At 38.3% G+C, this 26,351-nt stretch overlaps 1 protein-coding gene across 2 annotated transcripts in view; it reads left to right on the top strand.

Moving 5' to 3' along the window:
• foxn2a (forkhead box N2a) overlaps nucleotides 1-20,582 on the top strand; it is a 68,988-nt gene extending 48,406 nt beyond the window's left edge. For both annotated transcript variants that reach the window (XM_056232657.1, XM_056232656.1), the window contains exons 2-6: nucleotides 3,623-4,170; nucleotides 13,554-13,678; nucleotides 17,140-17,189; nucleotides 17,592-17,660; nucleotides 20,146-20,582. In XM_056232657.1, the coding sequence (XP_056088632.1) occupies nucleotides 3,637-4,170; nucleotides 13,554-13,678; nucleotides 17,140-17,189; nucleotides 17,592-17,660; nucleotides 20,146-20,573 (1,206 nt within the window). In that variant the 5' untranslated portion in view covers nucleotides 3,623-3,636 and the 3' untranslated portion in view covers nucleotides 20,574-20,582. The remainder of the gene's footprint in view (nucleotides 1-3,622; nucleotides 4,171-13,553; nucleotides 13,679-17,139; nucleotides 17,190-17,591; nucleotides 17,661-20,145) is intronic.
• Nucleotides 20,583-26,351: the final 5,769 nt, after the last annotated feature.

Raw genomic sequence — 26,351 nt, 5'->3', positions numbered from 1 at the left:
ATATTTAATTAAATTTTGTATTTTTGTTGTTTATATTTGTTTTTGTTTTTATTTTTGCATTTAATTTAAAAAACTATTTTTGTTTTTATTGCATTTTATTTATTTTTTTGATTTTTTTTATTTATTTTTAGCTTTATTTTGAGAATCGGGATGTGCATTTTTATTATTTTTATTTTTGATTTTTTTGCAAGCATGTGCACTACGCCGTGTGCCATGGCTCTGACTCTCTCGAACCTTTGATCCTTTCTCTGTTTGAGTTTCGGGCTTTGGGGAGAAGCTTTGCTTTAACGCATTCGGGCAGTTCTGTTGCTGCCTGACATGTCTGATAACTCCACTTTCCTGAGAGTTATGATTCATCATGCACTGCTTATGACTTATTTATTAATTTTACTGTTTCCATGGCGCTCCTCTCAACCTTTCATTTGCTCACTCATTCTCCGCTCGCTCTTTTCCAGTTGCCTCTCCTTGTTTCTCTTTCTGAGGGACGTGTTCTCCTTTGATCCAGGGTTGAAATGCCCCTTCGGCCCGTCCGAGTCTGTTCGTTCCTGGAGCTGTTGGTCTTCTCTGGACCTGATGTTCCTCTGGTGGTCCAAGTTATCTGAGTTTAATTATTATTTATTTATTTATTTTTTTCCCACAAAACTTATTTTCCTCTCACAAATAGGCTGGAATACTAGTGTCCTACTTACTGCAAATGCATAGTAAACAAATGAAACTAAAAAAATTAGAATATTGTGCAAAAGTTCATTTATTTCAGTAATTCACCTTAAAAGGTGAAACTAATATATTATAGACTCATTACATGCAAAGTGAGATATTTCAAGCCTTTATTTGTTATAATTTTGATGATTATGGCTTACAGCTTATGAAAACCTTTTCACAATATTCTAATTTTAAATTTGGGACTGTGGGTTGCAATACGCTCTTTTATATACTGCACATACAGACAAAAGGTCATCCGGGTATTTCATGCATGCAGAAAATGTATTGTGCATATGCATAGATGCTGCAAAATAGTACTAGTAGTTTGATCGTACACCATTGCAAATGAGTGAAACGCACTGTGATTGTAAAGTCTAAGCATCTGAAACTAACCCTAACAGTGTTGTGTGTTTCCGGAAACACTTCTGGATTTGTTGTTTTATGCATGACCCGTACCAGACTGGTCCTGTCTGACCTAGTTCAGCATTAAAAACACTGGTAAACCCTCCTCCTCGGAGAGATCTACGCCCCCCACACACACCCCAGACCGTCTGGTGTCAGTGTACGAGTGGCGTTTGTATGATCCACACGAGAGTGATGCCATTTGATGGCTTAACTGGATGGACTTTCCCTGCTCTTATTCAATCCGCTGTCTAATCCGCCCTCCTAATTGAACTGACGGAGCGGTTGTCATGGTGACATTGGGGCCAGATTTGAGCATGGTGTGACTAGGCGGCAGGGATTTGCCAATTCGCTTGACGCCATTGACCCGCTTTCTGCCGTAATGCCACGGCTGGGGCTCATCTGTCCCTTTTACATTAATATATTTGCGTTGTGCAGTTCAACTTAATGCTGTGGCAACTGTTGGAGCACAATTACACACGATACTCGGAAACAATAGCAGGAAGCGTGAATCCATATGATCACACAAATGTGATCCAGATCAGATGAATTGTATTTATTTATTTAGGTTTGCTTTTGTTTTATTCACTTATTTTATTTTTTATAGTTTTTTTTTATTTGTACATTTTATTTTATTGTTATTTTAGGTTATATTTTATTTTTATTTTGTTTTTCAAAATTTTAAATGTTATATATATCTATTAATTATTTTGTTACATTTTATTATTTCTTTATTTTTATTTGAGTTTATTTTAGGTTTTGGTTCACAATTCAGACTGATACTCTGAAACAATAGCATGAAATGTAGATCCATATGATGTCATTTATTTAATTATTTATTTTATTTATTATCTTTAAATATTTATTTGTTTTGTTTGTATATTTTATCATTTTATTTTATAATTCTTTATATTAATTTTTATTTCTTATTTTTAATATTTAAATGTAGTTATTTTAGTATATTTTATTATTTTGTTTTTTTAAAGTTTTAAATTACATGTACATATTTTCTAGTTATATTATTTTATATTTCATTAATTTGGTTTCGTTTCATTTTATATATGAGTGAGTGAGTGAGTGAGTGAGTGAGTGAGTGAGTGAGTGAGTGAGTGAGTGAGTGAGTGAGTGAGTGAGTGAGTGAGTGAGTGAGTGAGTGAGTGAGTGATAACAATAATAAGAAGGATATTCTGAAAACCAGATGAATAGCGATTTCCCACTGAACTGTTTCATACAAATGCAGATATCCGGCAGCGATGCTCTTCTGCTTTTATAGGCAATAGGTTGCCAAAGCAACACTGTCACCTCTCTTTCCTCAGTAATGGATGAGCGGAGACGCACTGCTCTCTGGATGTGTTTTGTCCTCCTCCACTGGTTGTGAGCAGCCGATTCTCTCCTCAGCCAGTGGCTTCGAGGGCTTCTCGCGGTGGATGATGGCTAACTAGCGGCTGCGTGAGGAGGTGGGCGGTGATGAGGACGAGACCGGGTCATCTCAGACACACTCAAGAAACCTCAAAAACCCTCAGACACAAGAGCCGCTCCTTCACTGCGAGCGCTGAGTGACTGCGGGGAACACCGGCAGACGAGGCTTTCTCACAGTCATTTCTCAAACAGAGAGATTATTGGATGGGAACGAGGGAGATTAGAGAAGAGAACGTAGCGAGAACTTTTGCTCAGAGCTTGACAAATGGTTGTAAAAAAGGGAAAAAGCTTGAATTAACCAATCGTCAATGTCTGCCATGAGTTTCTCTTCACCAGTAATGTTATTTGTTTTGGATAGTGTTCAAATAATTGTCAATTTCTTCCCAATCCTATTTTTTGTTCGTACTTGAATTGATTTATCACTGTTTGCATGAGTTTGATGCACTGATCTTAAAATTTGATCCTAAATCTGATACTGATAAGCTAATAATTATTTTCATGTAATGGCCAGTACTATTTAGTGTAAAAAAAAAAAGTTAATAAATATTAATAATAATGAAATATTAGTAATTAGAATGTTGTTATGCACAAATATTTCAAAGTATTTACATATTTATTTACATAAGTATAAAAGATGGATATTAATTGCTAAATATATTGCATTTAATTGTGCTAATTTGTGGCATTTAACAGTTATTTATAATTTATTAGTGTTAAAGTTTAAGCAACTTCATGCACATTCTTGATGATGGCAAAGGTCATCTAAAAATAGATGGAAATTTGCATGCACAATTAAATATTCAATATTAAGTTACACTAATAAATCAAATAAAATTGCCAGATAATTAATGTAGTAGAGATATATTGTGCATAACTAGTTTAATCAGTTGCATTTTTCGGGATTGCACTTAAAATAATTCTCAACAGATTAATAGTTTTCTTCACAATCGCTATTTTGAATCGCTTTGAGTTTGATTCATTCACTTCATCCGTTCTCAATTGCGCTGCATTTTCTAATAGGTTTAATGATTTTTCTACCCGATTACCTTTTTTGTGCAGCCATAATTTAGCCACATTCCTTTATCTCTCTTCTCCGCAGACGTCCTTGATTTAATGGGTCCAATCATCGGGATGTCGCCGGATAAGAAAGCAGAATCCCCGGGTGTTCTGGGCGAGCGGACGGGCCTGCGCGGGGTTTGTGGGACGCTGCCCGAAGCCGAGTGTGCCGCCAGTCCTCTCGCCACCAGCTTGGACCGCAGCTCCAGCTCAGGAGACGAGGAACTCACCAACCTCAACTGGCTCCACGAGAACCTGCTCCAGAACTTCACGCTGGGAGGCCCCGAGGCCCAGTCGAGCCCGAGTCCACTGTTCGACATCGAGGGGAACCGCGGCAGATCCGTCAGCTCGTCGACGGCTTCGCACGGGGGAGAGTCCATGAAGTCCAAGCCGCCGTTCTCCTTCTCCCTGCTCATATACATGGCCATCGAACAGTCTCCCAGCAAGTCTCTGCCGGTGAAGGACATCTACGGCTGGATCCTGGAGCACTTTCCGTATTTCTCCAGCGCCCCCACTGGCTGGAAGAACTCGGTGCGGCACAACCTCTCCCTCAACAAGTGCTTCCGCAAGGTGGAGAGGAGCCTTGGGAAGGTGAGCATAGCAAAGCAAACTAGTTAGTTTTTGTTGAATTTGTTTATTTAACAGGGTTCCCACGGGTCCTTGAAAGTTTGTGAAACTGAAGGAAAAAAATTCAAGGCCCTGGAAAGTTTGTGAAAATAAACATGCATAGCAGAGTTTCCGCTAGAAAAAAATGGTTTTCGTTTTACAGACATTTTGATGATATGCCGTTCAAATATCGCCCCTTAATTAGTCAAGTTGAGGAAAACTGGAGGCAGGCAATGTAACTTAAAGGGATACTCCACTTTTTTTGGAAATAGGCTCATTTTACAACTCCCCCAGAGTTAAACTGTTGAGTTTTTACCGTTTTTGAATCCATTCAGCCGATCTCCGGTTCTGGCGGTACCACTTTTAGCATAGCTTAGCATACATCATTGAAGTGGACAAGACCATTAGCATTTCTCAAAAAAAAAATGACCAAAGAGTTGATATTTTTCCTATTTAAAACTTGACTCTTCTGTAGTTACATCGTGCACTAAGACCGACGGAAAATGTAAAGTTGCGATTTTCTAGGAACTATACTCTCATTCCTGCGTAATAATCAAGAAACTTCACTGCCGTACCATGAGTGCAGCAGGCGTAGTGATATGACGCAGCGCCTGAAAATAGTTCCGTTGTGTTGACGGAAGGTGGCCTATTTTCAGGCGCTGCGTCATATCATTACGCCTGCTGCACTCATGGTACGGCAGTGAAGTTTCTTGACGGCAGTTACACTTCGTTGAGTGTTTCCCGCGTATTTACGCGTTACGACAAGTATTTCCCTCGTGAGGTACTTTGTGTTGTACGTTGCCATGATGTTCAAACGCACAAAACTACTACGATGGTACCTCAACGTTTGCTGTTGGACACAACAAATGTGTCCCCTCATTAAGTCCTTGAATTTGAAGGTGTTGGACCTGGAAAGTCCTAACAAACAAACAGCCAACAAACGGCAATTCTGATAACTCGTGTGTGTGTGTGTGTGTGTGTACACGTTTATATTACATTGTGGGGACCAGCCAGCGAGTACAAAAGCTTATAAATCATACAGAATGAGTTTTTTTTTTATTGTAAAAGTGCATTAAGTTTTTTTTGTGTGTGTGATGGGTATGTTTAGTGTGTGTGTGTGTGTGTGTGTGTGTGATGGGATCACAACACTACAAACTTTCATTTGAAGCAAAAACGTTTTTTTGAAAATCGGACAAAAAGACAAAGGTACAAGTGTACTTCTACTTTAGTGAGGGAATGAACTACAATCCCATGAAGCATTGCAAATGCAAACAACATAATGAAATAAAAAACGATGGAGAAATATAAACCTACTCTTTTAAAAATGTGTAAAAGCAATATATTTTAAGTTTTTTTTGCTAAATATGCATATATTGACACTATTTAAATATTATGAGAGTAGGGAGATCGACGATTATACCATTCGCAGTGCTTCATGGGAGTGGGCGGAGCTAAAGAGATACTTTTGTGTGTTTTGCTTGTCTCTCTCTAACTGGTTTTCTGTACAGCATCATGTGTAATATAGTTTTTCACCAAAAATTCCCCTGTTAAATACGATTATTTGTAAAATAAGCTGAAATAATGTGGGTTGACGGCTTCAGCAGAAGCTAATACCATCGATTAACATCTTCCACGTGGTGCAGTGGTTGTAGCAAGCGTAAGTGTGACGTGGATTTCTTCCCTCCTGTGAGAAAAAGAGGTGGGGAATCCAGTCAAGGTCACCGCTCCTCCCTGAAAGCAAACACACTCCGATAGCAGCTTATCTCCGTGCAGAGATCCACACACACACTCTGCTGGAGGAGACCCAGAGCCAAACACAACCGTTCTGCTTCCTCGGGTGTGTGTCAGTGGCTCCAAACACTCGTTAGGAAGTAGAGACATGTCTGAATGTCATTATATTACATGACAATTAAGTGTGTCAAATGCTGCTGCATATTTTCACTTTGGATAGTTTTTGTTTTGGTGATTTTTAGTGGATGTGTTTTACTAGCAAACGTTTTAATACGAAGGACCCCAAAATATGACGGTCGTAATGCGAAATGACCCCTTTTCTAAAATGTAAGGGAACGGTAGCCATATTTTAAGATGATATAATGTGTATATATATAATGATATAAGATGAAGTGTGATAGAAATAAAACATGTTGTGTGAAAATGAAATATCTGGCGATGTCGTTGTGTTTAAGCTAAAAGCAAGTGAATACTAATATTATCTAGAACATTTTATTATGAATTCAAATTATTATTTTTAGCACTTTTACTTTTTTCTTTACTGCTAAACAAAATATTAATTAATTAATTTACCCACCTTTATTTTAGCTGAATTTATTGTTGCAGTATTTTGTTGTACAGAACATTTTTAATAAATATTACCGTAATGAGAGAGCCTTGTGTTAATGAGATTTTATAAATTAATTAAAATATATTATGTTAATTTTTTTTTTTTTTTTATGAATTCAAAGTCATTTGTCTGGCACTTTCAGTAAAAATATTGGTTCAAAGCATTATCAACACTAGACCTATAGGTTTATTTCAAACCAACAAACCTTTTGTTTTTAAAATTTTAATGACGCTTGCTATGAATTTTTGATATCTGATGTTTTTATTAGTGCTGTCACATCAGTTAATCACGTATATTCGCATCGAACATAAAAGTTTGTATATTATACATTTACAAACTTTTATGTTAGAGCCGATTTAATCAATTTGACAGCACTAATTTTTATATATGACTTGCACATGATTTAATCGCTCTTGCTAGGAATAAAAAAAATTTGTTTAGGGAAGCGTAGAGAGCGTATCTGGAAGTGTTGCGAGCTAAGTTTAAACTTGTGTCAACCACATAAACGTGTGTGTGCACTGACCATTACGCCACAGCTTTTTGTTTGTCTTTGTCCAAACGGTTTCAGACTCTTCCTCTGGCTGTACCGTACGGTCCGTGTCATTTCCTGCGTTAGGACCCGGCGGCGTAATGTTGAGATGTATTTACTAATGGCAGCGAGAGAGATTGTGTGTAAGTGGCTGGCTGTGAAATTATCTTTTCTCGACCCGGGAGAGGTCAGCGGGCGAGAGACTCCCAGTGAGAGGCCATCCGTCAGACACACACGCAACGAGAGAGACTGAGGTTTCGGATGACACCATTGGTTTCGGTTGCCATGACAACGTTTCCTCCTTCCTGTTTATGAGCAGGCTGGTAATCTGAGTCAAGGTTATAGCCCTCCTCCTACCTATTCCTCTGTGCTTCTCTCTCTCTGTGTATGTGTGTGTATATATGTTTGAGCTGTCAAAATTAAAGCGTTAATGTATGCGATTATTTTTTTCAATTTAGCGCAATTAATGGAGCATCCTTTTTTTCCCATCATCCTTTGGCTAGTGTTACATTCAGAGCTTGACATTAACACCCGCCGACCCCTCCTGTATTCCAGCAGGGGTGTGTAACGCAGTCTCACCTAATAGACACTTTGCTGGGTTGAATTTTATAAACATTTTTCAATTGTAGTCTTTAAAAAAGGAATCTGAAATAATAAACTAAGTGCAATGTAGTGTTGTCAAAAATATAGATTTTTCAATGCATATCGATACTAATAACTCTTCCAATACTAATTTTCCGCAGAACAGATATACATGATACCAGCTGCTCTTTCTCTCTCTCTCATCTCTCCGACAGCGAGTTACACACAAACCCGCCTCTCCTCACTCACTCGTTACACACAAACCCGCCTCTCCTCACTCACTCGTTTCACACAAACCCGCCTCTTCTCACTCACTCGTTTCACACAAACCCGCCTCTCCTCACTCACTCGTTACACACAAACCCGCCTCTCCTCACTCACTCGTTACACACAAACCCGCCTCTCCTCACTCACTCGTTACACACAAACCCGCCTCTCCTCACTCACTCGTTACACACAAACCCGCCTCTCCTCACTCACTCGTTTCACACAAACCCGCCTCTCCTCACTCACTCGTTTCACACAAACCCGCCTCTCCTCACTCACTCGTTACACACAAACCCGCCTCTCCTCACTCACTCGTTTCACACAAACCCGCCTCTTCTCACTCACTCGTTTCACACAAACCCGCCTCTCCTCACTCACTCGTTTCACACAAACCCGCCTCTCCTCACTCACTCGTTTCACACAAACCCGCCTCTCCTCACTCACTCGTTACACACAAACCCGCCTCTTCTCACTCACTCGTTACACACAAACCCGCCTCTCCTCACTCACTCGTTTCACACAAACCCGCCTCTCCTCACTCACTCGTTTCACACAAACCCGCCTCTCCTCACTCACTCGTTTCGCACAAACCCGCCTCTCCTCACTCACTCGTTTCGCACAAACCCGCCTCTCCTCACTCACTCGTTTCGCACAAACCCGCCTCTCCTCACTCACTCGTTTCACACAAACCCGCCTCTCCTCACTCACTCGTTTCACACAAACCCGCCTCTCCTCACTCACTCGTTTCACACAAACCCGCCTCTTCTCACTCACTCGTTTCGCACAAACCCGCCTCTCCTCACTCACTCGTTTCGCACAAACCCACCTCTCCTCACTCACTCGTTACACACAAACCCGCCTCTCCTCACTCACTCGTTTCACACAAACCCGCCTCTCCTCACTCACTCGTTACACACAAACCCGCCTCTCCTCACTCACTCGTTACACACAAACCCGCCTCTCCTCCACACAAACCCGCCTCTCCTCACTCACTCGTTACACACAAACCCGCCTCTCCTCACTCACTCGTTACACACAAACCCACCTCTCCTCACTCACTCGTTACACACAAACCCGCCTCTCCTCACTCACTCGTTTCACACAAACCCGCCTCTCCTCACTCACTCGTTTCACACAAACCCGCCTCTCCTCACTCACTCGTTTCACACAAACCCGCCTCTCCTCACTCACTCGTTACACACAAACCCGCCTCTCCTCACTCACTCGTTACACACAAACCCGCCTCTCCTCACTCACTCGTTTAATTTGCTCCGGATGAACATTGTTGGTGTTACATGGCTTGTATTTCGGCGTGGGATTGCACATGATTTTTACACGAAGTGCGTTCACATAAAAACGCTTAAACGGTCACAAAATAATGTCAAAATGCAGAATCACTCTCTGCTCTTGACTGAATAACTTTTTGTAGCTTTAAAGGTGCTCTATGTAACTTTCTACTAAAATGAATCCTTTTTTTATTGCCTGTGTGTGAAAGGGTTGTAATCACACATTAAAATGATCCACTTGTCGAGTTTTGCTATTACCTCTGAAGGCCAGTATTCCTATTTCTATGTGAAGTCTCCGGGTCGGATTTACCGCGAAATCCAACGGATGTGACGTGCATGCGCGCTCCCGAGCCTCTCTCCTTATATACAGTCTATTGTAGACGGTCAGGGAGTTACGTCTGGTTAAAGGCGCACGTTTTTCGGCTTATATCTCAGTCAATCTTTGATCAATATTCCCAAGACTCTAATCGTTCGTAGTGCTGGACGGGGCCTTTCGAACGAGCCCACCCCCGAGGTCCAACTCGCCCGGCTCCTCGAGTTATAGCCGTTCGAAATCGGGGGTCCCAGCGAACGGCGATCCGGTAGGGGGCATCCCCAAGGCCCGCCACTCTAGCGTTCGGGCAAGGGTTCCCCTGGGACCTCCTCCCCCGAATTTGAGCTCTCTGGGTCTTTGCGTTCCAGAGATACGAGCGATTTTCTTCTGAGATCGTGACGTCACCGGCGTCCGCAATTTTGCAGCGCGCCCGATGGTTTTCTGCTAATATCTCCGCGAAAACACCACCAAAAACTATGGAACTTAAATGGTTCTTTTCAGCTCGACTAGATGATCCCAACGAGCTCGGTGCTCGCCGAATCCGTCAAGTATTCGCCGAGATATTTGCGTAATAGACGGTATTGTCTATGAGTTCGAGCACGAGCGCTCTTGTAAAATTTGGTTGCAATCTGAAACATCACCACTAGAGGCCACTAAAAGTTACATAGAGCACCTTTAATAAGGCAATTCAATAAATAATTTTATATATCATTTTTTTTTTAATATAACAGACCTACCTGAAAGTCAAAGGTTGCATGGATCAAAAACAATGAAAACAATAACTTTGTGCATTTTGACAGGGCAAGTAAAAAAACTGGTCTGACTGGGCCAATAGAAAAAAACTGAGCGCTGATATATTGACGGGCAGGTAAATTTATTTATATTTATTAATCTCAGAGATGTTATTAATCTGAGACTGAGGGTTTTCTACCTTTTACACCCTTGACTCCCGACAAAATCGATCCATTAAGTGCAATAATAATTGAACTGATGCAGTAATTATGAGAGCTCATGGATCAGATCCTGTCATAAACATCCTTTATGCTGCTTACAACCACATTCTGCTGTTTATCGTGCGCTCGTAAACTCCCAGCAGGGCCTATATTGCCAATCTCATGCTTAGATGATCACATTAAGACACTGTTCAACAGCGAGGACTTCTCATCGGCCTGTTTTGTCATTTTATTTCTATGTGTTCAGCGTGAAATGTGCCGCTACATAAAAATGGTGTTTCTTGCACACCTGCCATTTTCTGACGCCTTCAAACTGCAGGATAATGTCTGTGGCTAATATTGACAGGAGAACATCTGACCAATGTAAAGTGACAAACCACAGAATATAGACTCCTTTTGCGCCGACGTCACGGCGCTAGCTGGAGGCAAAACAAACGGACAACTGTCATTTGTTTTTTTCTTGTAATGTTTCTTCAATTTTCTGGAATGATTTAAGTGCTTATTGTTTTTCGAAAGTTAATGTGATCAGTAATCTATGCTTAAAGGATGTAATTTGTCTTTTTGAAAACCCTAACAAATCTTTAGAGTCTACTGTTAACTTTCTTATCATTGTGGCAAAATTTTACTTTCACAAGCAAAGGTTTCGTAAGAAAATTCCTTCTTTTAATGATTTCCTTTGTGAAGTCAATTATTTAATCAAATCACAGAACAATCGATAATAGAAAATGTACGTCTTTTCTGAAAAAAATATGATGAGATCCTTCATGTTCCATGAGCTATATCTCTGCCGTTTTTTTTATTTAAAATTTTGTATTTATTTATTTATTTATGTTTTTTTTTTCTTTTTTTCGTTCTGTATCCTATGATTGTGCAAATTTGACTATGTATAATAGATGCTTTTTTGGAAATGTTCTATATTTCTAAGAAATGTATATTTGCACTACTGAAACATTTCTTCAATAAAAAACAACAACAAAAAACGGACAACTGGAGGCGGCTAATACAAACCAGCACAGATTCGGCTACATAACAAGGAGCTTAAATTATTATTATTATTATTAAATGTCATCTTGTTGTGTTGTTGGGTGCAAGAATCAATGAAAAATTAATATGCTGTATCTGGAATTTTTATTTCTAGAAAAGTTAAACTGTTGAGTTTTACCGTTTTTGAATCCATTCAGCCGATCTCCGGTTCTGGCGGTACCACTTTTAGCATAGCTTAGCATACATCATTGAAGTGGAGAAGACCATTAGCATTTAAAAAAAAAAAAAAAAAAAAAAATACCAAAGAGTTTCGATATTTTTCCTATTTAAAACTTGACTCTTCTGTAGTTACATCGTGCACTAAGACCGACGGAAAATGTAAAGTTGCGATTTTCTAGGCTGATATGGCTAGGAACTATACTCTCATTCCTGCGTAATAGTCAAGAAACTTCAATGCCGTACCATGAGTGCAGCAGGCGTAATGATATGACGCAGCGCCTGAAAATAGGCCACCTTCCGTCAACACAACGGAACTATTTTCAGGCGCTGCGTCATATCACTACGCCTGCTGCACTCCTGGTACGGCAGTAAAGTTTCTTGATTTAGATTTAGAAATGCTAATGGTCTTGTCCACTTCAATGATGTATGCTAAGCTATGCTAAAAGTGGTACCGCCAGAACCGGAGATCGGCTGAATGGATTCAAAAACGGTAAAACTCAACAGTTTAACTCTGGGGGAGTTGTAAAATGAGCCTATTTCCAAAAAAGTGGAGTATCCCTTTAAAATTGCACCGTAATGTCACTCTTTACATTGTCGTCTTCTTGGCGCTGGCTAGGCAGAACTGCGGATCGTACACACAAGTCTTGTACATGACCATTCAGTACATAGTTATAGATTTATATGCCCTCAGTTTCTTCTTACGCTCGGTTTCTCTATCGGATAGGTGTAGAAGTCAGGCCACACAACCGGAGGTAGCGTCGGATGTCAGATCGTCCATGCATTGAGTGAACGTGTACGGGTCAGCCAATCTGGTTCCGTCCGTTAAAATTAACTTTTGCAAATAACAATCGCGGTCCTTGACAGTGAGTGACCTTGCGCATTAAGATAAAATCGGGTTTTCTCCAGTCGTCGTTAAAAAACAAGCTAACAAAACTTGCAAACTAACGTTAGTGAAGCGGCCAGAGGGATCGTTCTGCCTCCACCTAAGCTCCGCCCACATAAAAACGTCACCATGTTTACCAACTGAAAAGGGGTCTATTTCCCATGATGCAGAAAACACATGAATCCAGTCATAAAAATGGAATCTACTGTATAACGTCGAATGTCATCGAATTTGCCAAAATATAAAGTCTATATGAGGATGAACACAAGAACTTCATCTCATTCAAATTTCATTTGATAAAACTTTCTAACATTCTATCTATCACTCGTTCTATCGTTTATTCTATCATTTGTTCTATCTATAAATTGTTCTATTGGTCTATCTTTCTATTGTTTGTTCTATCAATCTTTCTATTTGTCTATCGTTGTCTATAATTTGTTCTATTGGTCTATCTATCTATCGTTCTAACATTCTATCTATCGTTCTAACGATCTATGTATCATTCGTTTTATCGTTTATTCTATCGTTTGTTCTATCTATCAATCGTTCTATTGGTCTATCATTCTACCATTAGTTCTATCTATCTGTCTATCGTTCTATCTATCTGTCTATCGTTCTGTCTATCGTTCTGTCTATCTATCTATCTATCTATCTATCTATCTATCTATCTATCGTTCTATCGTTCTATCTATCGTTCTATCTATCGTTCTATCGTTCTATCTGTCTGGCTATCGTTCTATCTACGTGCGTTCGCTCACTCGGTCTATCTATAGCCTAGTTCTATCTATCATTTTAACATTCTATCTGTTTATCTATCGTTCTATTGGTCTATCTGTCTATGTCCATCTATCATTCAGATTTAGAGTTTGTGGTTCCAGTCAGAGAGACCTAATGGTTGTAATAAGGCAACTATATTTTTAACAATTTACGTCAGATGTGCTGAAGTCTCGTTCTGTCTCTGAGTATTTGCTCATCTACGTGTGTGTGTGTGTGTTTGTGTGGTTCTGGTAGGTTAATGGGAAGGGTTCTCTGTGGTGTGTGGACCCTGAATACAGACCCAATCTGATCCAAGCCCTGAAGAAACAGCACTTTCCCACAGCCCACTCCTTCTGCACACCCCCTGCTTCCCCACCCAGGTAACGCACACATTTACTATAGTCAAGTCACCTTTATTTATATAGCGCTTTTTACAATACAGATTGTTTTCAAAGCAGCTTTACAGAGATAACAGAAAATTAATGCAACAAAGTTTGTTTCCAGAAGAAAATAGTGTCACAGTTCAGCTTAAGGATGTTTCATTTTTGTTGTCTTAATTTAGTTCATTTATATATTTATATAGTATAGGCTATAGTACAAATAATGTAGATGCAAGATGCACACTATTATTCGCTGGAAATGTGTGGGACGAGGCTGTCCACCTAGACCGATCCTGTTCTGTACATTTCCATTAAAGAAAAGGTGGTTCTGTGATGGAAAAATTCACCAACAACTCACTCGCTAGAAAGATGCCAAACAAAACTTCATAAACCACAATCTCTATAAGTACCTGATGCTGTCAGGGTACAGTTGATATTCAGTCTGATATAAAATCATTTTAATTGCAAATATGGTGTGTGAATTGACCACTACGGGTTTTGTTATTCATTTAAATGACGTCTGATTATGATGTCAAAGAATGGCATAAAGATGTTAAAATAAATTTCTTTTAGATGTTAAAATCTAAGAAACTAGGCGTAAAGTCAGTTCACACCATGAACAATAACTATAACGATAATGAAAAAGATATAGTTATAAAAATGACTTTACTTGTAAAAGAATAGCAGAAACCACAACTATAACGACAACTGCACAGAGAACAATATCGTTGAAATCACTTTTTGTGCATATCCAATTCGCCTTTGGCTAAGCCACACCCTAGAATGTAGATTGACCAATCACAGCGCAGCCAAGAACGAGCTCCCACAGAGGTCCGACACTTTTTCACAGCGCTCCATTGACTTTAACACAGCCGTCTCATATTTTTGGTCTCGGCAGGCTATTACCGTCGTAGTTTTATCAAAAATATGGTTAAACGTTGTGCCTGGGGCATTTGTAACACAGATACGCGTTTCCCAGAGAGGTTGGAGGGGGGTGTGCGTTTTTTTCCCTTCCCAAAACCGAAGTCAAATCCTGACAACTAAAAGTGTCGTCTAGCACACGCTGCTAATAAATACAACGTTATACTCGCGTAGTCCGTTTGCTTTGTAATAACGATTATAGAAGTGAATAGAGACCTACCCAGCTTTGCATGAACAGTGTTGCTCCTTGATATTGTTAGTCCCAGCCTCCGTCTCCATTAGTACGATATGCGGTGGTTCATTTTTTGACTGTGACCGGTATGCTTTGCCTCTATTTTGGATGCCTTGTTGTTCCTTGCGTTTCACCTGTATGTCATGAACGTATGCCTTCAAACGTATATCGCAGCCCCTTTTGACTACTTCTATCAGACACTTAATTTGCTGCTTTATAAAAGTTTGATAAAATTTCAGCAGGAAGAGCTGTCACAGCATAAGCCATGTTGATACCAGAGCCCAGATGAAGTTTGTTTGTCGGACGTAGCAACAGTAACTAAGGGGGGCGGGGCCTAGCCAAAGGCGAATTGGAATACGATCATATTTAGCAAATGTGAACGGCATAAAATCACATGAAATGCGATTTTTTTTAAAAAAAATTATAAATGCGTTTTGAGCTACATTCATATGTGCTTTGAAATCGCATTTATGGAAATCCGTTTCAGTTTCGCTCTAATCAGATTTCTCGTCGTTTGTCACTTTCTCACGCCACGTAAAACGTAAACATGTAAGACGTTGTTATAACAGCTGAAAGTCGCTGCAGAAACAAGAGCGGCTTTTGCACCGGATACGACTTTGGTACCAAGTCGGTACTGAAATTTAAAAAATGTGATTGGCCATTGTACTCACGCACTCATCAAACATGTCTGTGATTGGCCATTGTACTCACGCACTCATCAAACATGTCTGTGATTGGCCATTGTACTCACGCACTCATCAAACATGTCTGTGATTGGCTACAATGATCAGCGTTTCAAAAACATGTAGTAAATGTACATCAATGACGCTCTTCAGCGAGCGCTTGCACAGAAACACACGGGAGCGTTTGCTTTCAAAACACTTTCAAACACTTCTGTGTGCTCTCAAACGCTCCGTGCATTGATCATTATAACCAATCACAGACATAACCGATGAGCTCGTGAACACAATGGCCAATTACAGGTGTTCATGATTCCGCTCAAAGTAAATTTCAGTATCAACTTAATACCGAAGTCGGTACTTTTGACAACCCTAGTTCGAGGAACTAACCACCAGGGTGTTTCTCCGAGAACTAATGGTTCCCATAGGAACCTTTTCCCGTTTCATTCGCACTGCCAGTAGGAACTCTGAAGTGGCGTAAGCCGCGCTCGTTGTTGTGACTTTTATTTTGACAGCGCGGCGGACCTTTATTTTGTGAATGCCAGAGTCTGAGCAAACAAACAGTGCTCGCATTCTCCAGGTTCATTAGGTTACGATCTGACCAACAGTCCTGTCTAATATGTTATTAGATAGAACTATTATAACTTTTCATATACTGTCTACTTTTATGTATAAGCGTATCCCGTGTGGTTGATATCCTGAGCAAAAATACATAATCATGTTAGCTGGGTCCCCTCAAAGTTGCGTTGGATTTTCTCCTTAGCGTAAAGGTTAAGAGGCTCATCTATCACTGTTTTCCATGTTCATAGAGTTAGTTTCTGGAGTAAATATATAGGCTATAATCTGTGTGTTTACATGGCTTTTCTTTTTTTTTAATGGCGGGTGCTGGTGTTTCGCGTGCGTTCGGCCAATCCGCGAACACTAACTTCACGGATAGTTCCTATAGTGCTGGTTTAGACCCGACTCTGAAGTAGGAGCTAAATTAGTTCCTCCTAAAGAGTTCCTAGAACTAAAATCGCCAACATCCGGGTACTTCTGCCTATAGAGCTATAAAAGGATTCCTCCGGTGCGAAAGCCCCTAAGGTTGTGCTGTTGAGCCAGTCAAGCAGAAAATGACAATAGAATGGAAAGATGTTTTGAGACCGGCGGAGACGACAGCACGGAATAAATCACATCCTCCGACATAGCCATGTTATAAATAAGACAACATCTGTATTGCAAACCCCTTCACGTTGCAATTGTTGTTTTTGCAACGTCATTACAAAAGAAACCAATGCAGATTTTCCAGAAAACGAAAGAGCGCCGCAGGACACGAATCAGATCTGAACAGTTGCGATTAGTCAATCATTTAGATCAGATTCCAATCAGATGCACATATAATCTAATAAGAAGCAAGATGAGAACTAAACAGAGCGTTACTGACAGACTGGGAAGAGAGGAGAATATGTGAAAAATTATGTGTTTTTGAACATTCAAGCTAGAAAACCTGTTCTAGTAGAGTCTTAAAACCAATGGGAATCATAGGTCTCCTTCAAGTTGTCATTCAGCGCTCAGGTTGGTGGAAATCATCATTTCTGATCCTGCTTTGTGTCTTACGGTCTGTCTCTGTGTTTCCGTCTGTGTGACAGTGCCTTCTCACCCGCACGCCACCTCTTCCTCCAGGACTGCTCTCTGAAAGGTGAGACATGTGGTTTTTTTTTCAGGTAAATGAGTAAAAATTATAAGCGCCGGTTTGAAATCTTGAACTTGATTTTTTTTATTAGAATATTGTCATCTCTCAATAAAAATCAAGGAAATTCATTGGTCAGAAAGTATGAGAACCCTGTGAAATTGTTTTTTTTTCGGTTTAAAATATTTTCATTATTTATCTTTATAGAGCTTTCTCTTTCTCTGTCACCTTGAGTTTGGTGGCAGTTGTTCACTCTCTCCTCTGGTTGGTAATGAATAATTCAAACTTTCTGAAGGGTTGCATGGAATCAGAGAAACTCCAGCCCCTTGAATTCCTCCATAGACACACACACACACACACACACACACACACACTAACACTGACCGCTGTGTGTCTTGTGTCCTTTTACAGAGTCTGACATTGATGCGGCGACTGCTATGATGCTCTTAAACTCGGCCCCTGGACACCACGCTGACCCATGTAAGAGAAGACCTCAATCTGACACGCTATAGTCGCGTCTAACGTTATATATATATATATATTCTATTTATGTTATTCTATCTAACCTTTGTCTGTCTGTAGTTCATTCTATTTATCGGTCATTCTGTTGTTCTATCGTTCTAACATTCTATCTTTCTATTTCTGTCTGTCTATCTATCTATCTATCTATCTATCTATCTATCTATCTATCTATCTATCTATCTATCTATCTATCTATCTATCTATCTATCTCTATTATTCTATCTATCTATCTATTTCTATTATTCTATCTATTTCTATTCTATCTTTCTATCTATCTATCTATCTATCTATCTATATATCTATCTATATATCTATAGTTTGTTCTATCATTAATTCTAACATTCTATCTATATTTCTATTTCTGTTATTCTATCTATCTATCTATCTATCTATATATCTATCTATCTATCTATCTTCTATCTATCTATCTATCTATCTATCTATCTATCTATCTATCTATCTATCTATCTATCTTCTATCTATCTATCTATCTATCTATCTATCTATCTATCTATCTATCTATCTATCTATCTATCTATCTATCTATCTATCTATCTATCTATCTATCTATCTATCTATCTATCTATCTATCTATCTATCTATCTATCTATCTATCTATCTATCTATCTATCTATCTATCTATCTATCTATCTATCTATCTATCTATCTTTCTTTCTTTCTTTCTTTCTTTCTTTCTTTCTTTCTTTCTTTCTTTCTTTCTTTCTTTCTTTCTTTCTTTCTTTCTTTCTTTCTTTCTTTCTTTCTTTCTTTCTTTCTTTCTTTCTTTCTTTCTTTCTTTCTTTCTTTCTTTCTTTCTTTCTTTCTTTCTTTCTTTCTTTCTTTCTTTCTTTCTTTCTTTCTTTCTTTCTTTCTTTCTTTCTTTCTTTCTTTCTTTCTTTCTTTCTTTCTTTCTTTCTTTCTTTCTTTCTTTCTTTCTTTCTTTCTTTCTTTCTTTCTTTCTTTCTTTCTTTCTTTCTTTCTTTCTTTCTTTCTTTCTTTCTTTCTTTCTTTCTTTCTTTCTTTCTTTCTTTCTTTCTATATCTATCTATTTCTGTTATTCTATCTAACCTTCTATCTATCTATCTATCTATTTCTGTTATTCTATCTAACCTTCTTTCTATCTATCTATCTATCTATTTCTGTTATTCTATCTAACCTTCTTTCTATCTATCTATGTCTATCTTTCTATTTATCTACAGTTCGTTCTATCATTCATCCTATCTATCGCTCTATCACTCTTTCAGTCTATGTATCTGTCTGTCTCTCTGAAATATGCTCATATTTCCTCATAATATTGATCTTGGCCGTCAGTATCTGTATCTGAGAGTCTGATGTTCTGCAGTGGATGAGTCTGTGTAGTTCAGGTTCATGCAGAAAGACAAGTTTGCATCTTTATTTATGGGGATGGATTTGCAAATATGTCTGTGTAATGACTAAAAGCTCTTGCTGGTAATTAGTGCAGCATTGCACTTCGTTCACAACGTCTTTATCCTTGTTAAGCGTGTCACAGTAGTGTTCTCTACCTCTAATGAGCCTTAATCACCCATAGCAGAATAAACCATCACAAGAGTGCTTCATTAAGACAGGCGGATGAAAGTACTTGATGACGCGTTTCATAACGCCAGTTTACAGATTGACACTTAATGTGTCAACTAAATGAAACAAGAATTTTGAATCTGGCTTGATCTAATGTTCAGATTTCTGTTCTGGATCTTTTTATGCAAATTATTGCATATTTAAATTGGACCTGTTATGCTTTTTATTTAAAACTTTCTTTAGTGTGTGATGTTGCTGTTTTAGCATGAAAAAACTCTGCAAAGGGAGTTCTTCTCTATATCAGTGTCAGTGTTTCTGAACTCCTGAAACGCCTCCATTGTAGTCTTGAGTTTCTCCCGGGAACGAACACATCACAATATTCCTTGTTTAAATAATTCATACGCAGAATAAAGGGGCGGGGCCTGGTTGAGTTAGTTAGTAGTGTGTTAAACTGGCGGTTATGGTAAGGGCGGGAGGGACATTTCCAAACAATCTTGAAGCGCTTGACCAATCACAACACACTGATCCAGCCGACCAATCATAGCACAGCATGCTTTTCAGAAGGCGGGGCTTCATAGAGACAGGAACTAAACAGAGCGTTACTGACAGACTGGAAGAGAGGAGCCGCAACAATGGAGAATAATGTGTTTTTTAAACATTCAAGCATGAAAACTTATTCTAGTAGAGCCTAAAAACTAAATCAAGGACATAATAGATATCCTCTTTAAACATAACATTTTAGAAATCTTCTAAAACAAATTTTTTTTTTTTGCATTTCTTATTGTAATCAATTAACTGGGAAGGATGTGATATCTGTTACTTAACCTGGGTGGCACAAGTGATGATGTCAGAAACATTGCATTATGAGAGTGCCGTCCATGTGATAACTGTGGTGGTTTGTCCTCAGGTGACCCGGACAGCCCTATAGACCTCTCACGCCGGGACTCGGTCCTAGTGAGCAGCGACCCAAAGCAGGACCACAACTACAGCAGCTCGTCCTTCCAGCGCTGCTCGTCTCGCTCTTCCTCGTCCTCCTCGTCCTCACTCTCATCCCTGGACGAGGCCGGCTGTGAGTCCGGCCAGGCCCGTCGCGCCGGGAGCGAGGGTTTCCACAGCGATGAAGACTCGGATGAGGAGAGGAACTCACGACTGCCCTCGCTCACCGTCAAGTGTCCTCTTCCAGGAAAACGGGCCCGGCACGAGTCCAAACCGGAGCTGGACGAGGAGTTGAAAGAGGCGGCCGGGTCTCTCTTGCACCTCGCCGGGATCCGATCCGGCCTGGATCTCTCCAAGCAAACGGCCAAGAGTAAAAAACTGGAAAAGCACCGGAAATAAAGCTGAAAAAATTTTAACCCCTGGACTGTGTATCAGTGACTGTGCCTCTCATTTTCCACATCATGGAAACCTTCTCTCTTGTTTTGTTTTTCTACATTTTTTTCGTTTTACACGAGAGAATTTCCCTCCCGGACTCAAACTACGGCAATAGCAACTTTCACACGGAGGTGAACGAAGCCATACTGAGCGCGAATGGAGAAACGTTCCTGTACGTGCTTCACGATGAAGGATTTTCTCTCGAGGAGTCGGACAGGGAGAATTGATGTTTTTTCTCTTAAACGTTTGCATGCTTCCTCTTAAAGTGAGTGTCCTACTCTTCCAAGTGAATCTGTGGTGTTTCTGCAGAGATTACGAGTGCATGTCCGTGTTGTTCCCAGCACTACCTCTCCGTCGTCCACTCCAGAAAATGGAAAACGAGAATTACATCAAGAGTTACCATGTTTTTTTTCTCTCTCTCTCTCTCTCTTTTTAATTTGAATTTTTTTGAAGTACAAAACAAAGAAATGCAATAATTATCATCAGGCGGCTGGCGTGATGAGGCACTGGAGATCCCTGCGGATGGCATGCGGGAAGGATTTATGGATAACGGATACGTTTTTATTTTTATTAAATGCTTCATAAGTGGTGATGTTTATGGGGTGAATCTCATGAAAATATGTTAGGGTCACACTTCACTCAGAATAAAAAAAGAAAAGAAATTGTTTAGCATTATTCCCATTTTTCTCAATAATTCTCATTACTGTTTATATATTTAAATGTATATTTATGTTTATATGGATTTTTTTGTGGTAGCACATCTAATATTACCATGCTTTAGAAATACTAAGAAAAAAAATCCTCCAATATGTTAATACAAATCTGAGGTGGAAGTCGAACGTACAAAATAAAAATTCCCTTTTAAAATTGGCATACAGATAATACAATAATTTCTACCTTATTTATTTTAAACTTTTTTTTTTTCTTTTGCCTGGCTTACAGTAATGAGAGTTTATAGGAAAAATTGTGCTTAGTTGTCATGAAAATATTAAATGCAAACGTTTTTACAAATAAAGAGTATTATTTTCTTATTGGATTTTCTAGTTTTGGGGTGCACTATGACTGGACATGTTTCATGAGATTTACCCTATGAGTCTTTATCAAATTATAAAGTAAAAGCAATCAGATGCTTGACTGACTGACTGGATTAAAGCCTAATCTTGAATATCACACCGGATCAACCATCACCGGAAGGATTAATAAACAAATGGCTCTGAATCGACTCAGAATAAATACTGGAGGACTGGAACACATTTTCCCATCATCCTCGTTTCTTTTGTCCGTGATCTGTTCAGATGCTCCATCAGTTTTGTGTGGTGTGTGAACTGAAACAGGCCTTTCATGGCAGAGCTTGCCGTTTGATTCCCTCTGTCCAGACCCTATGCAAAACAACACAAGCCGTGTAGCTCTAGATTTCCTCTTGCTATATATATATGTGTGTGTGTGATTATGTATGCATGTGGTTCTGTGCCATTCGTTGCGTGTTTTAACGCAGTCAGCTGACTTTGGGAGGTCAATACTGGAGTTGAGGAACTCAAGATGTACAGATGCATGTGTTCATATCGCATGAAACCTGTCAAGACAAGGTCATATTTCACCTCAAAAAAATACTAGGAAAAATAGGATTATATTTTGCATGAAGAGAATTGAAGGTTGAGATTTTTGTTTTCTTGATGTGACATTATTTGCTTGATAATTTAAGCACGTTTCTCTCCCCCTCAAATGACTGATGTCATCACTGCCACATCGAGCCGGCAGGAATTCTGGGGGAAAACACACACACCTTTTAAAATCGCATTTATTTTCATTACTGTAATGTGAAAACAAAATGTATATATTATGTAAATTGTAAAATATTTATACTTCATGGTAGTATTTGCCTCTAATTTATACGGATTTTAATTAAAAAAAAATAGTATTAAAGTATTTGTTTAGCATAATACAGTTAAAAATGTTTTACAGTAATGAGAAACGACACATAATTAGTTTTACAACAAACTTAAATAATTAATTACAGTATTGGGATCTGCTTCATTTTTCTTTTTGTCCAATATTGTGCTTTTTCTTAATTTTATTTTGGGGTGAAATATGATCCACACGTTTTCACCTGAAACTACTGCCACATTTACAAAAACAAAACATGTTAGCACAGGTACACGAAAGCAGATGTTTGAAATATGAATATTTATTCATGCTGTGTGTTTGTAGAGGCTCGCTGGATGAAGTATTCGCAGCCAGAGTCCACGTTTGCTCCTCGTTTTCTGTTGTTTTGCCTCATTTGACCCTCTGTTTGAAATCTGAACGCTTTTAAACCCCCAGAATCCCAGCAGCTCATCTGAAATGCATGACCTGTGCCAAAACATGTAAATCACTGCCTCAGACACCTAGACGAGTTCATCGAGACGCCACATCTGAGAAGGAAGAACAAAAGGGTCGTGTTTAATGAGCTGTTGAACTGTTCGTTTCATTTGGACCCGCATTGTGTTGTCTAACAACATCAGTGTCACTGCCTACAAAACCTGTTTCTGTTCCTCGTGTGCCAAAATATCAAAGATTATTTAATCACTGCCAAGGCTGGTTTACTAACCCTTTCTTTTTTTCTTTTTTTTTTTTTTTTTACATCAGGTTAAGAAGTATTGACTATTAACTAATAAAACTGCCAAGTACCTGTGAGGGAGAATCTCACCACACACACGTCAAGGAAACTATTCTTGATTTCGCCTTAAAATCAAAATCAAATAATTTATGAAATGATATTTTACTTACAGAAAATAAAAACTATTCTAGGATGAATAAGATGGTTTATTTTTTTGTGCATTTCGACAATATTTTCATTTCATCATCATTGTAAAAAAATAAATAAATTAAAATACATTATTGTGTGTATATAATAGCCTAAAAATTCCCTATAGGCTATTTAAATACAATATATATATATATATATATATGCGTGTAGGTGTATATAAATTATAGCATGCTATTTTAATGCAAATTTATTCTAAAATGTTTATGCATTTAAAACTTGCGTATGCATTTATATATATATATATATATATATAATAATATATACACACACATTTTCATTTTTTTTTTTTTTTTTTTTGTGAAATATGATCAGGACATGTATTCGTGAGATTCACCCATGAAGCAGGCTGAAATTTGGGAATTCTGGGAAATACTGACCCCAAGTGTAACGTCTTTGAGTTTCTTTTTAACATGACTGTATTTATGAATTTGCAGTTCTTGAAATTAATTTTGTAAACTGCCATAGTTTCTCTCCACTGCCACGTGACCCTCTGCTTGCTCATAGATATTCCTCAGAGGTCGAGTTACATCTGTGAGAGCTTTCTGCCAACTGACCCGATCCGGTGTGTGTGTGTGTGTGTGTGTGTGTGAGTGAAGATCCTCCATGTGTTAATGCTGGTGCGATTTCTCTTTAGTGTTTGTCTCATTATAGTTTCTTCTCGTAATCTGCATTGAATGATGTAAATAAATGTGACTTGTGTTGTGAACACTGACAGAGCCACCTCAGTATCTGTTACTGTCTGTCACACGGACAAACCCCTCGTTTTGTACGCTAACCTCTGTTAATAAAATGTTTATAAAATTTATTTTCGCCAAAGATATGCAATTGCATTATATATGGTATTACTGAATAAAAGAAGTTTTACTTAAGATGGTTTTGTCTAGATATGTGAAACCTATATAAACCTATTATATATATATATATATATATATACTGTATGTTTGTATATATACAGTATACATAGGTATATTTTTGTGTGTATATATATTAGCTACACAATTTGACTATATGTGTAGCCTATGTATACATGTAGCCTACATATATTTATGTTTATGTAGGCCTATGTATGTGTGTGTGATTGTGTAAGTGTCTGTATGATTAAGTGAGTGTGTATGTATAAGCTACAAAATTTGACTGTGTGTGTATAAATATAGTGTGTGTGTGTTATCCAGAAAGTATTTGTAGTTTTGTTTACCTTTATTACATTGACAAATTAAAGACAGTAGGCTAATTTAATTTTGTAAACATCATGTCTTCATAATATCACATTTATCTTCATGAAAATATATTGCAGCCTGAATATTTTGGGATGGAGGTTCTTGTCTGTCCAAATACTGGGAAGTTACATATTAATATTCTGGACAAACGGCTCCACCTGCTGGTTATAACATGAACTTATGTTTTCTCTGATAAACTCGTGTAAAGAGTGTAAATCTAATGAAGCTTGTGTTAATTACCGGCTCACACAAGGCTTATCTAACAGACACTCGTGAATCCTGCTGGTTTCGAGGCTGGTTCTGTGTGTTCTGACACATCTTTATACTGTGAAGTGTCCAGTGAGTCTCAGAATAGACTCCATTGATAATTACAGCGTCTCATTCACTTAACTCAAGCAGAAATTACAGCCCACATCCATGGCAACCGCACCACGCCAACCGTCGCTTAGCAACCAGACGAGCCCAAGCCTCCAGACATCAACTACTGTGAAGTGATGATGATGATGATGATGATGATGATGGTGATGTGAATGAATTCAGTTTTTTGCGTTCATTTCTGCCGGAGCTGGTTAGTTCAACACATTAATGTGTTATATATCATCTTTAAAATTGGAAATATTTTTGTTACCTTCACGTCAAATTAAAAACAAAAAACAAAAACATATGATTAACGTGCGCAGCCCAAACCATAAACTGATTCTGATTTTAAATTATTTGAATTTAATTGTTTATCCAAATAATGTGTTACTTTGTTCAATGGAAATCGTTGAAAAAAAATGAAAGTTAGTGAAGGGAAGAATATTACAAAAAATAAAATATAATTATGTATCTATCAATATATAATGGATTATCCTATTTTTCTATCCATATGCTTGCTTTCACCATTTTTTCAGAAATATATTGACTAGTGAAAAGAACAAAATAGCCGATTAGCATTTTGTTACATTTCTATAGTGAATTTTTTTTTTTTTTTTTTTTTAAAGGATGCTGATTGTTGGTTCGTTTCTAGTGAAATGTATTGAACAATTACTAGTGAAAGAAAATGTACAACCATATTATAATTAAATATAGGCCACCAAAACATTACCCCGTAGGCTACGTTTGATTTTTTTTATGTATAATATATTTTTATTTGGATTTCTATTCTTTTATCTTGTTTTGTATCACTAATGTTTGCGTCCTGGATTTCTACGGTGAACAAACTTTCAGAGAGAAAAACTTTAGGAGGAAGCAAGAAAAAAAGAGTTAATTCTCATAAGCTTTTCATAATATTCTCAATAACCCGTCTATCATAACCGGCTCAATCATAATCTCTCTGTTCTTCTCGGACACTTTTGTCTGTGTTTTCCTCCAGCATCAGTTTCTTCTTCTCACTCATGTCATGTCACGTGACATGTTCCTCATTCTCCTGTTCCTCGACACAACCACTAGATGGAGTTGTTTACTCGATTCTTTAATGATCTTTTCCATGATTTTCAAGTTTTTCTGTTTGAAATTAAAGCCCCCCTGTAGTCAATCATTTTATCCCTTAAAACTCATCTTTGATCAGAATGACATTTAAAAATAAAATCCCTTGAAAAAAAATTCTTCATGCCTTAAAATATCTTGACTGTAACTCGACACCCTTGCCTCATTTAGTACACGCGGTTCTATGAATATGCAAATGTGCCCCGCCTCCACTCACTCACTCAGATCCACTCGTTGACGATCACACGTTGA

The sequence above is a fragment of the Rhinichthys klamathensis genome, unplaced genomic scaffold, assembly GCF_029890125.1.
Source record: "Rhinichthys klamathensis goyatoka isolate OS25496 unplaced genomic scaffold, OSU_Roscu_1.1 h1tg000352l_1, whole genome shotgun sequence".
Lineage (NCBI taxonomy): Eukaryota > Metazoa > Chordata > Actinopteri > Cypriniformes > Leuciscidae > Rhinichthys > Rhinichthys klamathensis.
This window is presented reverse-complemented; position numbering and strand designations above follow the sequence as displayed.